Source organism: Dermacentor albipictus, chromosome 8 (genome assembly GCF_038994185.2).
Source record: "Dermacentor albipictus isolate Rhodes 1998 colony chromosome 8, USDA_Dalb.pri_finalv2, whole genome shotgun sequence".
NCBI lineage: Eukaryota > Metazoa > Arthropoda > Arachnida > Ixodida > Ixodidae > Dermacentor > Dermacentor albipictus.
Window position 1 is genome coordinate 28,612,555 of NC_091828.1, and position 15,317 is coordinate 28,627,871.

Consider the following 15,317-nt stretch of genomic DNA (forward strand, 5'->3'; position numbering starts at 1 on the left):
CTGGCATTCCGGTTTTCCGGGAGGAAAAGAACCTTGAAGAAAAACGTTATTTCCACTTTCGAGACCGGCTCCATCTTCAACGCGTGCGAACGGGAATCAAGAAGATAAAAAAAAGAAGAAATACCGTTTTGCCCGCGTTCAGTTTTCCGTGATGCATGCTTTTCTGACGACTCCCTTTATAACGGAATGTACACGGGTGAGCACTTCAAACTCGCGCGGTGACTCGTTGTGCCAAGCCTACTTCTTCTTTTATGCAACAGCCACGTGAAAACGAAGGAACCGTCAATTTTTTTTTCTTACCATGAGCAAGCGCTGCTTTATCATGAAAGAACAAGTGAAATAGTTCCGGCAGAACCAATGTCACAGTAAATATCGATGTTAATGCGATTAGCTTTGAAGCAATGCAGCGCGTGCCGGAAACAGGGAGCCTTTATAGCCACGTCTATGCCTTGTAAAGCAGCGCTAGAACGGATATGGGTACGAAAGGCTCTCTAGTCGGAATGGGCACGTTGCGCCCAACCAGCAGCGCCGCAGCGAAGTCCAGGCACGGCACGTATCCGAATATAGATTGAGACAAAAGTGTGTTAGTGTAAAGGACGCAGGTTCGACCCACCCAGGAACGAATGATATTTAGATTATTTTTCCTTTGTCTTTGACCAAACTTGGCGTTAAAGGAAAACGGTCAGGTACTGACGCAGATGCAAGAAAGTACATGTAGTACCTTAAGATGCTAATCGCTATAAAAGCCGCGCCGACTTCAGCGATATCTATGAGCTTGTTTACGTACAGCGTCTTCTTTCAACGACACAGCACTGCCTGTTGCGGCCTCCAAAATACACGCACAAACGTTCCCGCTCTCAGAGTATGTGTGAGGCGCCAAACGCGCGCAAATTACACGGTGCTAAAGCTACATCACAGCGCGCCAACCTCCAAAATGCTCGCCGATTCATGGCGCCCTTTAACGTAGCAGTGGTGGAGGAAAAAGCTTTGCTATATTTCCCCGTGCATCACGGGGACCAGCTGAGGAGGTGACGGTGGCCGGCGTGGAAAGCATAGCGGATAAGAATGAACACAACCAATGCAGTTTCCTGCTGCGAAATGTTTTTTGCAATTTGTAAAATTGAGTTATTAAGCAGCGTATCTTGTGTGCCAACGGCTCCTAAAGTTTCCTCTGTCGGTGAGCACGCTCTCTGACTTTCCGTAAAGGCCAGGTGGCATCAATGTGATACTGTCATCTTCATGTTCCTTGAACTAATGCCAACCGTTATTGGACATATCACGTTGCAGCGGTGGTGCTGCGCCGTACGCGTGCGGCTGCCTTCAACAACTTGCGGATGCCACGTACCTTGGAAGTCGTTTCAAGTGAAGGCTTCTACGGAGTTCGTAAAGAACCCTGTCTTTGTTGTATTTTCGAGTATAACTCCCCCGACGGTGTCTCGGGCACATTGTCAACGTAGGACGCCTCGCTGAAAGTAGACTTCATGCGCTTCAATACTGAATACATATGTGATGGAAACCAGAGTATATATCGGACGCTCTACACACACGAACGAACTCGTCCTGCGCTGAGTATTTCTCTAATGTTTCGTTTCCACCCGTTCACGATACGATGTGGTTTCGCTTCTGTCACATCACTTCGCATCGATGAATGTGCTTCACGTTTACGTGCAGGTCTTCTCTGCCGATCCAAGCCAATCTTGGGTGCACATCGATGTTGCCTGTACGCTGCTCCACTTCACGTTTTTCAGGCAGCATGCGCTCGAGGTTCTAAACATGCAGCTTAGCGGCAAATCGAAGACGTTCGCACTCCTGTGCACGATAATTTCTCTGGGCCTTTGTCGCTTCCACACGCAGTACCCGTTTCGGGCATGGGCTCTTTGTTCTCAAAATGGAGTCTGCGTTGGCTGTAAAAGATGCCTCGATTTGTACCGAGAGACCTCGGTTTGACTGATCTTCGGGACCTTTGTGCATTATATGCGGGACCTGTTTGTGCTATATCCGTTAGTGGTTCGCATTATATCGGGGACCAGTTTGCACTATATCGGGACCGGCTTGCACTATCTCTGGGACCGGCCCATCATGCGCGCAAGATAAGAGCCAGCACCCGCAGAGGGGAATGAAAGGCAAACAACGCTTCTATTTAGAAGGTCAATACTACCTTATGGTCATCCTAAGATACCACCGGACCCATTGGATAATTCGGGCCCCGACAGTTTGCGACCAGTTGTGCAAAACAACACCCAGAAGTCAGCCATTGGAAACTTCGAGGAAGGGGAACAGAAAGGTTCGCTTAAAAGAAAAAAAAAAAACGTTTTTGGTGCGTGCTTACTCGTCCATGCTATCTTATTTCTACACATAAAAATATGCATTGTCTTTCGTTGTCAATGCCAAATACTTATAAACAATGCATATAGGTAATGATACTTCGCATCAAAAAGCGAGTCCATTGAGCGCATTGCATATTTAATTTCGCTTGCTGTGGGGCTGTTTTGCTCGTAGCTTACCCAATATAGATGACAAAGGCGGCTTTCGTTGACATTGTTGATGCGTAGAAGTCGAATAAAGATCTGCTGAGCGTTAATGGGCACATATTTGAAGCTAATCCATGAAAATGTGATAGCACACGCATTTCTGGAAGGTTGCCACCACAGAGTTGCCTATTGCGAACGCTCTTCTTCTTGACCTACATGCCTCTCTGCGCACGGAAATCATTCATCAGCCAAAGTGGAGCGAGGCCGCATTGCTGGCTTTACCAGATCATAAGGTTAAGATATTCTGTGCCCAAGAAGTGCCACTCGAAATTGCAATTTGGAGAACTACTGTGCATAATCTATCAGATAATTATGCCTATACGCAGCATTCCTAATAATAAAAAAGAAGAGAAATTTGTCCATGGAACAAACAAACGTCCATTTTGTGCGTTTTCGTCTTTCGGAAAGGAGAGATGGGAGAACACTGACATGTACAGTATGTCATAAATAATAGGCTAATTTGAAGGATGAAGACCCCCGTCGCCTAATCTATTTCGCGCATGCTACAATCCCAATAGGCAAGAAGCCAACAACGCATGCTGCTGTCTTAGTGTTTCTGTTTCTTTTCTCACGTTAAAGCATTTTGTGGTGCAATGTAATAATGACAATCATATTTTTACACTCATGTCTCCGTGAAACACGGTTTTGCAGCCATAGGCGTATCGGTGGTGTCACTTTATTTAGTTGACGAGACCGGCGTTCAGAATAGTATCAACAGTTTTGCCTCTCTATGAAGCTTATCTGGTCCTCACCAATAAGAGTGATCCATTTCGCATGCATTACTTTTGATCATCAAGCTGCTGTGTTCATTTTTCTCTCACGTACCCTATGTGACGTGGATAGGCGCATGCCATTCGTGACCTAGAAATACCGGGAGCAGCAGTATAAAGAAAGGAGAGGCACTGGAGATGACGATTATTGTTAGGGGATAAAATAAGAACCGAAGGGTGAAAAAGTTTTTTACAGTTGAAGATCTTTTCTGAAAAAAAAAAAAATGAGCTGACAACCATACATATGCGCTGCGAAATGCGAATGGTGACGACGTACTGCTGCTTTGTGAGCGTTATTAACTCATCTTGAAAGCCAGTGCATGGTTGGGAAAGTGCACAAAAAGAACAACGAGAATATTTAGGACCGAATCACAGTTTATTCAAACATAAACGCTTAAGAGCTCTCTCGTTCTGCTCGCTTATAAAGGTTATGCGATGCAACGAGAGTGCGTCTTGAGCTCACTTTCTTTTGGTACGTTCAAACTCAAATGCATCGTGGCGCATTGCATTACAATTTATACAAGATGTCCCAACCAATACCAGCTTGGACTTAAAAATATCCTGGGGTGTTAGAGAACACGGTAACTAAAAGGAACATCTTCAGGAGACCACAGATCACACAACGCTAGTTTTTGCCCTCAGTTTATTTCAATATTTATTCAAGATTATCAGTAATTTTCTCAATCGTGGAAAAAAAAGATTCAACGAGGAAGTTGTACAGAAAGTTAGGAAACAATTGATTAAAGAGTATTTCATGCCCAACCTAGGGTGAAACAATCGTTCCGAGTCTGCTAGGAAAAAAAAAGAAAGAGAAACACTGTGCTATAGAGTGTTTGCCCATCGCTATCGCAGAGCCCTCAAACTTGCACTGCATGAAAGAACAGAACGTTTGACCCTGGGTGCCACAGCTTAGAAAGTTAGAAAGCACTAACCCATGTGATATCTTTCCAATTGCATATATAAATGTTTATGGAAAATCATTAGGGGCAGCGATTAGTCTCGGTCGCACTGACGAAAGCAGCCGCCGCTGCGATTTGAGATAGCTATAGCAAAATTAACAACCGAGAATTGTGAAGAACCTGAAAGCAAAAGGTACAAGTGCTCAAATGAAATTCGGAACCATAATTCGCGACAGCCCTTAAAGGGCGCTGTGTAGCTTTGTGAAGCCTCATTATGTATTTCTCAGTATATCAGAACATTCTTACAGAGTAAACATCAGGTTGAGCGCCATAGGACATCCTGAAAAGAAGGAACTTGGCAGCCTGGGTCAAACATTAATGTGGCCCTTTTTGGGGACGCGTTTATGCTCAATCATTTCTCAGGCGCTCTCGGCGATGATATTACAGACACAATAAACGTGCAGATAAAGCGAGCCTAAAATTAAATATTGGTGTTAGAAGGTGGCCGAACCGTAACCGTTACGCTAATGAGCTTGGATTAGTGTGTGATTTGTGCTGTGTTCGTGTATTTCTCTTATGTTCGTGTTTTTTTGTATCATGGCGATGTTATCCATCCGAATTTACCGAGAACCATGCCGTTATACAGTGGCACTGTGACACGTGACAGTGGCACTGTCAACGTATTGTACCAGTTGCTATGGTTGGTCTACAACTCCAGATTCGCACACTGCTGACAATAATATTAAACAAATATTTCGTTGCAATTCAACATTGCTAAAATGCATTTCGCGTAATTTGACTGTATTTCCTCGCAGAACAATTTACTGTTGCCGTCTCTGCTTAGGGATGGGTCAGATGCTGCTTACGTTCAGTTAGACTCCCTACAGTTTACGCTAGTGTTTAGCAATGTCGGTGCGTACAGATGACTCAAAATAGGTGTACTAGGATTAGGAACAGCATTGACTCCGAGAATAAGGCATATAAAGGTCAATGGAATGCTTTTACTAAGTACGTGCTTCCACTCACAACGTTATATTACTTTTATACTTATCATAGGAAGCCAACAAACACTGACACCAAGGACAACATAGGAGAAATTACTTGTGCTTAATAAATGAAATAAAGAAATGATAAATTAATGGAAATGAAAGTAGATTAATAAACAACTTGCCGCAGGTGGGGAAGGATCCCGCAACCTTCGCACGGATGGGGAAAGCGGATGGGGATACGGCGCCGCGGTGGTTCAATTAGCAGAGCATCTCACGCGAAATGCGAAGGTTGTGGGATCGTTCCCCACCTGCGAGAAGTTTTTTCATCCACTTTCATTTCCATAATTTATTGTTTCTTTATTTCATTTATTAAGCACAAATTTTTCCCCCTATCTTGTCCTTGGTATCAGTGTTAGTTGGCTTCTTACGATATGACTAATAGAAATCGGGCCCCTGGGTTAACTCCCTTTCTTCGACCTTTATACATAGTCATATAAACTGGTGCATTTCATATGTGGTCATACATGCTCCGTTCCCCCCTCGCCGTTAATTAAACTACGGAAACAAGCTGTTGGCAATATCAAATTCGCTTCACGGTTGTTAACTTTCTTCTGATTTTTTGCTAACGCAATATTTTGCGTTTGTTCTGCCTTCTTTAATAACCCTGTTCTCTCTTAAGACGCTCTTCCACAGCACGTCCCTCTCATCCTAATTCTACTCCCTTCGCAACCAATCGTAACTTTCTCTTCCCCAGTATCCGTGCTATTATGGTATTTCCGCTTTGCTTTTATTGCGATAGCAATTATATGTACAATCCAGACGTATTTCCGCCATCGTCGACGCCGTTGCCTTCGGCACCACCGTGTTGCCCCGTATAAAGCTAAAGGCCGATAGCATAGTCCCCTCGTGCCGTACGCTGTTCGTGCAAGTGAATGCGTGCGAGGGTGAACCTACGATGGCGGCTCAATCTCGCGAGCGCTACGTCGGAAACAGGGGAGGAAGCGCGCCGTCTTCTGTCGCACGCAAGTCACCGGGGGAGACGAGGGAGTGGGGAGAGTGTTTTGCTCCGGCGGATGCTGCTTATGGGCCGGCCGAGCGGCACCTCTCTTGAAAGCGATCTGCGACGACGGGACGGAGTCTAAGCGTCTAGGCGCGCCTAGGACCGATAGCTTCGTGTGCGCTGTGTTCACGCCGCTTAATTCGCGTTGATGAGATTGATGAGAGAGCCAGCACGAAAATAAATTCGCTCGCTCCCTTTGCGGCGCTTCTTCGGTCTAGTGTTTTGACAGCCAGTTTCCGCGGTCATCTAGTGAGATGTGCTCATGTTTACTTGTGTTATCGTGACACTACGCTCTTACACGCTCTTACTACACTACGCTTGTTAATTTCGTTAGGAAGCGATTGTTTACAAGCTTGCACAAGTTATGCTAGTTGACCAGTTTTACTATCCTTAATTCATATAGCTGTCTACTAATCTGCTATCACAGTCATGGCTTCACCATTCGGGTGAAACTGCGACCATATTCTACAGCGAAGGTGTGTATTTCTAGCCTCTGTATTCATCTCCCGCAAGCGTTCCCAGGGTGGGTATCTTGGTCGGCTTACGTCTGTATCATGGCGCGCGTACAGGGATGCGTGGGCCGATGCTGGAGATAGTGTAATACCGAGCTGACCCGCGGTGCAGGTGAAGCAGGCTCCAAGCACTTTTCCTACCTCCAAAAATAAGCTTATTATCTTGGGTCCAAGTGGAACCACATCGATTCGGCGGTGTAAGATAAGCAATATATATATATATATATATATATATATATATATATATATATATATATATATATATGTATATATATATATGTATATATATATATGACAACATGTGAGAGGAGGATAGGGCATCGCGATTGCGCCTGTGTACGTTGTCTGGGCTCCTGTGCGTATAACGTCACGGGCGTCAGAGGTGCCAGCGCGGCTGCAGCAGTGGTTGTGGCAGATGCATGGGAGGTGCGGTGACCGCGGCAGTGCTTGTGTCGGCGTAGTGGGTGCCGTATGAGAAAAACGTATGATTTTATACCGTACGCAGCCCATGCATCCAGCCCATGTTTGCAGCCTAAGCAGGTCCAGTCGTAATCGGTCCCCACGTTAACGTAGCGGCCCCACGAATTTTTTATTCAAAATTATTCTGGAATATTTTACACGTACATATAAAATCTGTGGCTTTCTGGCAAGTGTCAAAAGAAAAACCTGAAACAATTTCTGTTTTTAAATTGTAAATAACCCAGTCTACCCGTGATCGTTATTGCACTCCAGTGTCCTTGATGTAGTTGTTTATGCATCTATTTGCAATACACGGGCCGCTTTATCGTAAATCTACTCCAAACATTTTTATTCCAATTCTGGAATCTGAACCTCAACGATTTGTCAAAAATTTCTCGGACTACGTACACTTCACCTGTCTGTCAAGCGACGTCACGAAAACCGCGACATCTCCCTATCTAATAGGACGTGTACACGCTGTTTATGCATGATTAGGTCCGAACAAAATAAAACTAATTATTTCTGATTCAACGCGCCTTTTCCCAATTAGCCATCTGCTATTGGTTTCAGGCGTTGCCGGGCCATGCCCACTTTACCTCTCTGTCACGCGACACAAGAAATCCGCGTAAACACCGTCTCAAAGTGACGTGTACACGTTGAAGGTGCATTGATATTGCCGCGTAGTATTGACGGTGGTGAAGGCAACAAAACTGTGATCCAGGAAACGAGCGTTTTAGTGGGCGAACCTGCTCACTCAAAAACAGGCTACACTCAAAGTACAACGACAGCGGCGAACACAGTCGGCGATCGTCGAAAGTCTGATCAGCATGTCAAGCGCGGCAGATTTTATACATGAGTCATCGAAGGTTGGAGAGAAATCGCTGGTGTTCCCGTGTATTCTAAAAGCTACTGCACAATTCGCACCGGGAGTACATGCAAAAAAGATTACAAAAGGTGCGCCGACAACAGACAGCGGATAGAACCATCGATAACATTCCAGATACTTCCGACACATGCTGGCGCATCCATCCTGCGCTGAGCGATAACATTTGTTGGACGCTGAAACGCGGTCACCCGATGAAAGATAAGTGAGTATACCTGTCGGAAGTATATAGCGTTGCATAGCCGATCGAAGGCTTCGTTTATACGTAGGAGTGGGTCCTTCTTCGCGGTCTTGTTCAGTCTACGATAATCGACGACGAAACGTAGTGTTCCGTCCTCTTTCTTCGCATAGACTACAGGAGATGCCCACGGGCTTTTAGACGACTGGATGATGTCGTCGCTCAGCATTTCGTCGACTTGTTGCCTTATAGCTTTACGTTGGCGCGTCGAAACTCGGTAAGGGCTCTGGCGGAGTGCTCGATCGTACTGTTCGGTTATTCATAGTTAATAATTCAGCGCGAAAACAGCAGGAGGACACCGAATAAGGTGGGCACAGTACGACCGTTCCCTAACAACTGAAATTTATGGAACAAAACGCTTGCTGGTCTTTCGCCTCACGTTTCCATAAAGCACTTCTTAGTCATTCGTTCGCTCATTCAATGATTATCAAGAATTCTGTTGCTCAAAATTCTCTACATTTCCCCCTTAGGAAGTCTTGTCTACCTAAATGTTGCGATGGTTTTCAGCAGCAGGTTGTTCGTTCAACAAACGCAGGTGACCCTGTACATGTGCTTGTATCGACGTCCTACAGACTCATTAAGGAGTGCAAATCTCGTCCGGTTGAAACTGAAACTGTTGAAACTCGTTGAGAGGATGCCACTACGAGGAGTAGTAAATTTTCTGTCATGCCACATGTACACAGACTGTCCCATAGTGTTAAGACGATTGCAAAAGGTTTAGACGAGGACCTTTTTTTCGGCCAACCGTGAAGTAGGTAACGCTTGTGCTGCGATTTAGAGAAAGGTAGGTAGATCAAGTGTTGTTGGTTGCTGTGTGAATAATCGGAAAGTTTTCGTTTCCTGCGCCATAGGTGTAGTTTATGGAATTCCTTTCTCTTGCGGGAAAGCGTAAATTGTGCAGACAGGCTATTGCATCGATGAGCTGCTACGCCAGCATAAAAATACCTTGAAATGAACGCCGAGCACTCACTTTTCAGCACATCGCAGATCTTGTGGGTGCGAACGATCCTTCGATAAAACTGACATCATCATCGTCAGGCACAAAGACAGCAGGGCTCGTGAACTTGCTTGAACCTTCCATACAGAAAGGTCACGCGATGTTTGTGTATCTGAGCCATTTGTCGTTTTGCTACTCTGCGAATCGCTCTTGCTCCGTAACTATATCGACGTGTCTTAGAGTTCTGGCGCACGCAGGTCGTTTTCTTTGTCATGTTCTGTTTTTCAAGCGCTTTGTTCAATGAATTTCTTTTTGTTACACAGCGCTCGTCCTGTGCAACTCTGTGTATTCCGTTGTTTTCGCGCTGAATTAAGAAGTATGCATCCTTTCCAACTCACCCATCTTTCTATCTTCCGTTATCATGCGATGATTTGCAACTGGTGTTTGTCGAATTCTCGATTACGTCGAAAGCAGTCTTTGTATCGTCGGAGAAGACTTCTGAGCTGTTGCTGCTTACTCATGAGGAGACTAGCCTTTATGTAAAAGTCTGGTTCGGGAACTATGGTCATCGGGGTAGATGCGGCAGAATCCGAGAGAAGCAGCAGATGGCTGGCTTCCAGAATATCCTCGATGTATGCGTTCGTTGTGCCCTTGTTGATGTGCTTGAACTCCTGGCTGAAGTTTGTCAGCCTCACTTCCGCTTTTCCTCCGTGCAGTCGAACGATCCCTCTAGCGACACAAATTTCACGGTCGAGCAGTAGGCCTTGGTGGCCCTTGATGACACCTTCTACGTCTGCGGGTGTTTCGCTGCCGATGGAAATGACGATGACAATGACAATGTTATTTATTTGCATCAGTACATGACGCGAGGGGCATGCAGAAAAAGCTGCCACATGGACAGATTCACGAAGCCGCCTATGCTTGCGCCGGCAATTACGCAAGTTTGACGGCAGGAAACTGGAATAGAAACAGACTGAAATAGTTTTACGTTAATGGACCCATGGACTTCTTCATTTGCTTTGCTTTTTTGTTTTATATATGTGCTCATTTTACTTCCACAGGAGGTCCCGCCAACGATGATTAAGCTTTTGGACATCCCTTTTTATATGTATAACTATGTCCTTATTCTAATATATGATATAAGGTTGAATTCGACCAAAACAACAGCCCCATTCATTGCGTGTGACTTCTATTGCAGGAGGATAGTGCAACCCTTTGAATCATGCTGTAAATTATGGGATTTCACGTGCCGGAACCCCCATATGATTATGAGGCAGGTGTAGTGGGGGGCTCCGGTTCAATTTTGACCTCCTGGGGATCTCTAGCGCGCACATTAATCTAAGTACACGAGTGTTTTTGAATTTCTCCCCCATCGAATTGCGGCCGCCATGGCCGGGACTTGAGCCCTAGACCTCGTGCTTAGCAGCGCAACAGCAAAGCCACTAATCAACCAAGGCGGGTCAATGACGTTTTTTTCTTTTGCGAATTAGTAGGTTTGTAATGGAATCAAAGAAACGTTGTGAGATTTCTGGAAGATGAATTCGAAAGTTGAATGCATGCGTTTAAGGAGAAATAAACGAATCTGAAGAGCCATCTAAATATATTGCATCATGCGCAGGCTGGCTGCTGGTCTCGTCCGCCGGCTTGGTGCTGTGCCTGGAGCCCGGGCTGGTAAGTGACTGGCGTGACGCCGGCAACTATTTATTCGTGGATCATTGAAGTTTCGTTCGTTGGAATGCGCGAGATGAAATGCAAGACGTGCTAACGCTACAAAGTCAGAGCGTCAACACAAATGGCGCAATACTGGTGTAGCAACTATAGTCATGCGCAAACACTTACAGTTAAAAACAATATCTGTATGGCGATGGTAGAAGCGCACATACGAAAAAAAAAATGTGGCCCCATGTATGATGAGAAACACGCACGCAGGCGCAAAAACAGTACAATCAATGTCGTCGGAAGATTTTGCAAGAAACTTGTTATTTGGCATCGTTTGGCGTCCTGCAATGCGTTACCAAAGCGCATATCATATCCTTGTTCGGCAATAAATTCTGTGTGTGATGTGGACGCGTTTGCAAAGTCAACAGCCAGGCGCATGAAGATGCCTGGACGATGACGTTTGAAAAAACCGGAAAACTTTGTCGGTGTCCAATCGGTGCAATGACGTTCGAAAACGCTAGACGCCACGGATAGTGCGGGGAAATACTGGTCTGCTCTCGCGCGAGGGAATCAGATTGTTGCCATGCGAAGTGACGCACGCAGTAACAGTGAGAAAGGACCAGCCTGTACCTTTCAATGCATTTGGTAACGCTTGTTTTGCAATAGGTTCACAATTGAGGTGTTAGGATGGGGGCCATTATTAAAAAAAAGGTATGCGAAATGTACTTCTTATAGAAGAGGCCTAAACGAGGCTAGACGGGAACCTATTTGCACCCAGATACCACAAAGCGCATGGTAAGAGGCGAAGAATGCTTTACACTGAAACTTTCGTTGATGTGTTCTGAACGCCATCTGGCGTTATGTATATTGCAATAAGGGCAACCGTATGACGTTAAGGGGAAACACATACTCTGAACATCACGGGGGATATACCCGTACAGTTGGTGACGGCGCAAGAAAAGACAAAAAAGAAAGTATCACGCGGAAGTAGCTCAACAATGCCTCGCATCAGTACATGAAGAGAAAAAGTCGTCTTTCTGGTTGGACATGTCGCAAAATTTCATAACGGTGATTGCACATAAAAGAAACAGTTCAAAAGTAATCACTATGGAGGGAAGATTTTTGACATGTCAGTCATCAGTTCTTTCACAGAAATTCTTAGAAGCCACCAAATTACTAAAATTCTGGAGCATCAAGCTGACACACACACACACACACACACACACACACACACACACACACACACACACACACACACACACACACACACACACACACACACACACGCACACACACACACACACACACGCGCGCGCGCGCACGTACGCACGCACGCACACACTCTCTCACACACACACACACACACAAATTATATTATACTTGCGCCTATGGTACCTATACCGAAATGCAAAGTTGACAAAAGTTAGGCGTTGTACGCCACTCTTATATGTGCCAACTGTCTGCGGAAGGACTATGGCAACGCTGCCATAAACATAACAATTTCACTTAAGTTGTAAATTCTCACATTTCTCCACTTCATATGTTCTAACAGAGGCACTTTACAGAGGCACTTTTCTTTCTCTGAAATCAAGCATTTGCAAGTTTGGCTCTGCACATTTTTTTGAAACTTACCAGTGTTTACCTAGACGACATTTGTAAAAAAAATAGCATCATTTCTAGCCTCGCTAAGTATGCACACCTTACAGCTCCATCCAATCTAAAGAGAGTAGCGTGACAGTCACTTGCGGTGACTGTCACGCTACTAGTGGCCACATGGAACATGTTATTGATTCGAGAAGCCCACTTTACACAGTTGTAAGGGGAGCGCCAGCCATAACGCGCGGTACAACATACTGTCACAAATAACAACTTCCCAAAGCACGCTAAACGCAGTCTGGGATCGCAACCGGGCCGGGGATATTGTAAAAACGGGACCTTTATTAATTTTTTTATAGAAATGTACAGTTATGTCAGTCAACTATTGACTTCAAACTCGTATTTGCATATTCAAATGCAGATTCTGCTGTCTTCTACTTCGACAGTAGTGGTCCGTCTTAACATGTGCTGCCCCCGAACTCATGTAATGCTGGGGTGCTGCACAATAAAATGTAAATAAATAAAATTGATAAAGAAATAAAGACTATACGGCTATAAATAAAAATGCTGTTTTCTGCAGCCGAAAGAAGTCGGTCCTATATTTTAATGCAAAAAGAAAATATTAACATTTTTAATGCGGTGGTCTAAAGGAAATCTGAGGAACAGCGCCCAGCTGTTCATCAGATTTTCTTGCTTGCTCAGACAGCCTTGGTGTCGACACATTATGACACAAATCTAAAGCAAATGCAACTATCTCTTTAGGACGAAACGGCGAAAGAGCACAGGACAAGAAGTTAGTACATGCGAAGCAGCCGGCACCCCTCCACCTGGTATACACGTTGCTAGCTGTCCTTACGACCATTAGTGTTGAACGTAAAACAGGAAAAGGTGTACGCGTTTATTGGGAACGACATAAAGCAAAAAGGTATTCGACTTTAGTAAGACGTTCTTGAGGGCTAGTTGGTTCATACTTGAACGAAGGTTAAAACTACGCGAAATAAAAATAGGACAAGCAGAAGCAACACACTTCACACCACGAGCTCGTGGTGTGTTTGTGTGTTCCTTCCAGTTCTTATACTAGGAGTCCTCTTTTTTTACGCGCTGTTTTAACGTTCCTTGAGATATTCGACGAAAGAAGTTTTTTTTTGCTGAATAAGGACTCGTGCGTGAACTTCTGAGGAATACCCTTGAACCACGACGCGTGGAACCCGTTCATTATCTGCGGAAATGTTCCTCTCGTGAGGTCGGGTGAAGCAAGCTTTAAGAATACGCTCATTTCCTCCATGCATCCTTCGCGGTAAGGAAGGATGAATGACTCCTCAAATAGGGGTTAGGAAGTGAACCAAGGAAAGGAAGGCTTCAGAATCTGGCCTAAGTAGGATGATGTACACATGAGATTTTGATCAATCATGCATAGTATGCAAATAGACGAGAGGGTCATTCAAGACAGCTATCGCTCACTTTGACAACCATCTAAGATGGTTTTTACAGGAATTTTTTTACGTGCAGCGGTTACAGACATGAATTTTATACGAATAGGTGAGAATATCGTGATTACAATTTATTATGTATGTTTGCCATTGTGTACATACCTAGCTCTATATATGCAGTTGCGCAGTAATATCTTATGGGGGACAGCCTCCTTTTTCTTCCAGATCTTGCGACTAAGCTTCAGCTCGGGGCGTCATATCTAAATACTTGTGAAAGGAGAGGGGTGGTTCTCGGCATTCACTGCACCGCACGTAAAAAGGTTGCCTGCATTGCATTAAAAAAAATCAAACTCTAGTGAGTGTAAGAAGCGCGTTTGTTAAATTTCGCTTCAGTGTTCTTATGAAAATTTCTGGAAGTTGCAGAACATAGAAAGGCAACAGTCGCAAGTTTACAACTTTCTAGCTTAGCAATGAAAAGGAATGTCATAATTCTGTAAGCCGCAGCTAATAGTACATATAACGCGTGCAAAGCTCATATATTGCACGTCTGTGTAAAATACACTGCTTATTTGTGAATAGGCCTTTTGCAAAACTGTCTTAATTAAGCATTGCACCAAATCGACGTAACCTGTAACTTATTCTTCCAAATTTGCTAGCTTTTGAAGCCCTAATGGAGTCAGAGTACATAAGTTCGATATTTCTTTGGCGCAGAATTACATATTTGAAAACTTCCTGCATATATTCTTTTTCAGACTTACCAACTTTCAGCTAGTTTCCTGTAAAATTCAGGCTCTCAATAAATATTTTAGTCCCTAAAAACTCGCTAAATTTAACCTTTTCTTTCAAGTGCAACATATTTATGTAAAATTGGTGAATGGTTTTCGCAGCAAAGCATTTCTGCGTTTTACATTTATTTGAATCGGTCGCATCGGAGTCGGGCCCGAGAGAGACCTTCCTTTTTAGGCAGATTGTTGTGCAGGATTCCTAATTAGCCATTTTTCTTCCAATGGGAATCATTATTTTTTATCTTTATCCTGTATTAATTTATCTAGACCACTTTAGTTGTGGTTATTTAGCGACGCAACCAGAACATGGGGGAAAAATCGTTCCCCCGTTCATTCACAGTTGTTTAACCAATGCATTTCGAATGAGCGCAGAATTTAGCGGTCGGGTTTAAACAAGAAATGCTGAGCATTCACATGACCACCTTCATGTTGTGGAAGTATGGTTTATTGCTTCCAAGGTACGTGCCGATAGAATGTAGGTAAAACTGCACACCTGTCCCTTTCTTTGATTTATCTCTCTCTCTCTCTCTCGGGCACCTAAAAGATATAGGCGAGCACGTATGTAGTGT

At 44.4% G+C, this 15,317-nt stretch overlaps 1 protein-coding gene across 2 annotated transcripts in view; it reads left to right on the forward strand.

Annotated features, from left to right (window-relative positions):
- The window catches only part of LOC135905251 (uncharacterized), a 115,329-nt gene that overhangs the window by 63,897 nt on the left and 36,115 nt on the right, over window positions 1–15,317 (forward strand). For both annotated transcript variants that reach the window (XM_065436261.1, XM_065436262.1), the window contains exon 2: window positions 10,897–10,949. In XM_065436261.1, the coding sequence (XP_065292333.1) occupies window positions 10,897–10,949 (53 nt within the window). The remainder of the gene's footprint in view (window positions 1–10,896; window positions 10,950–15,317) is intronic.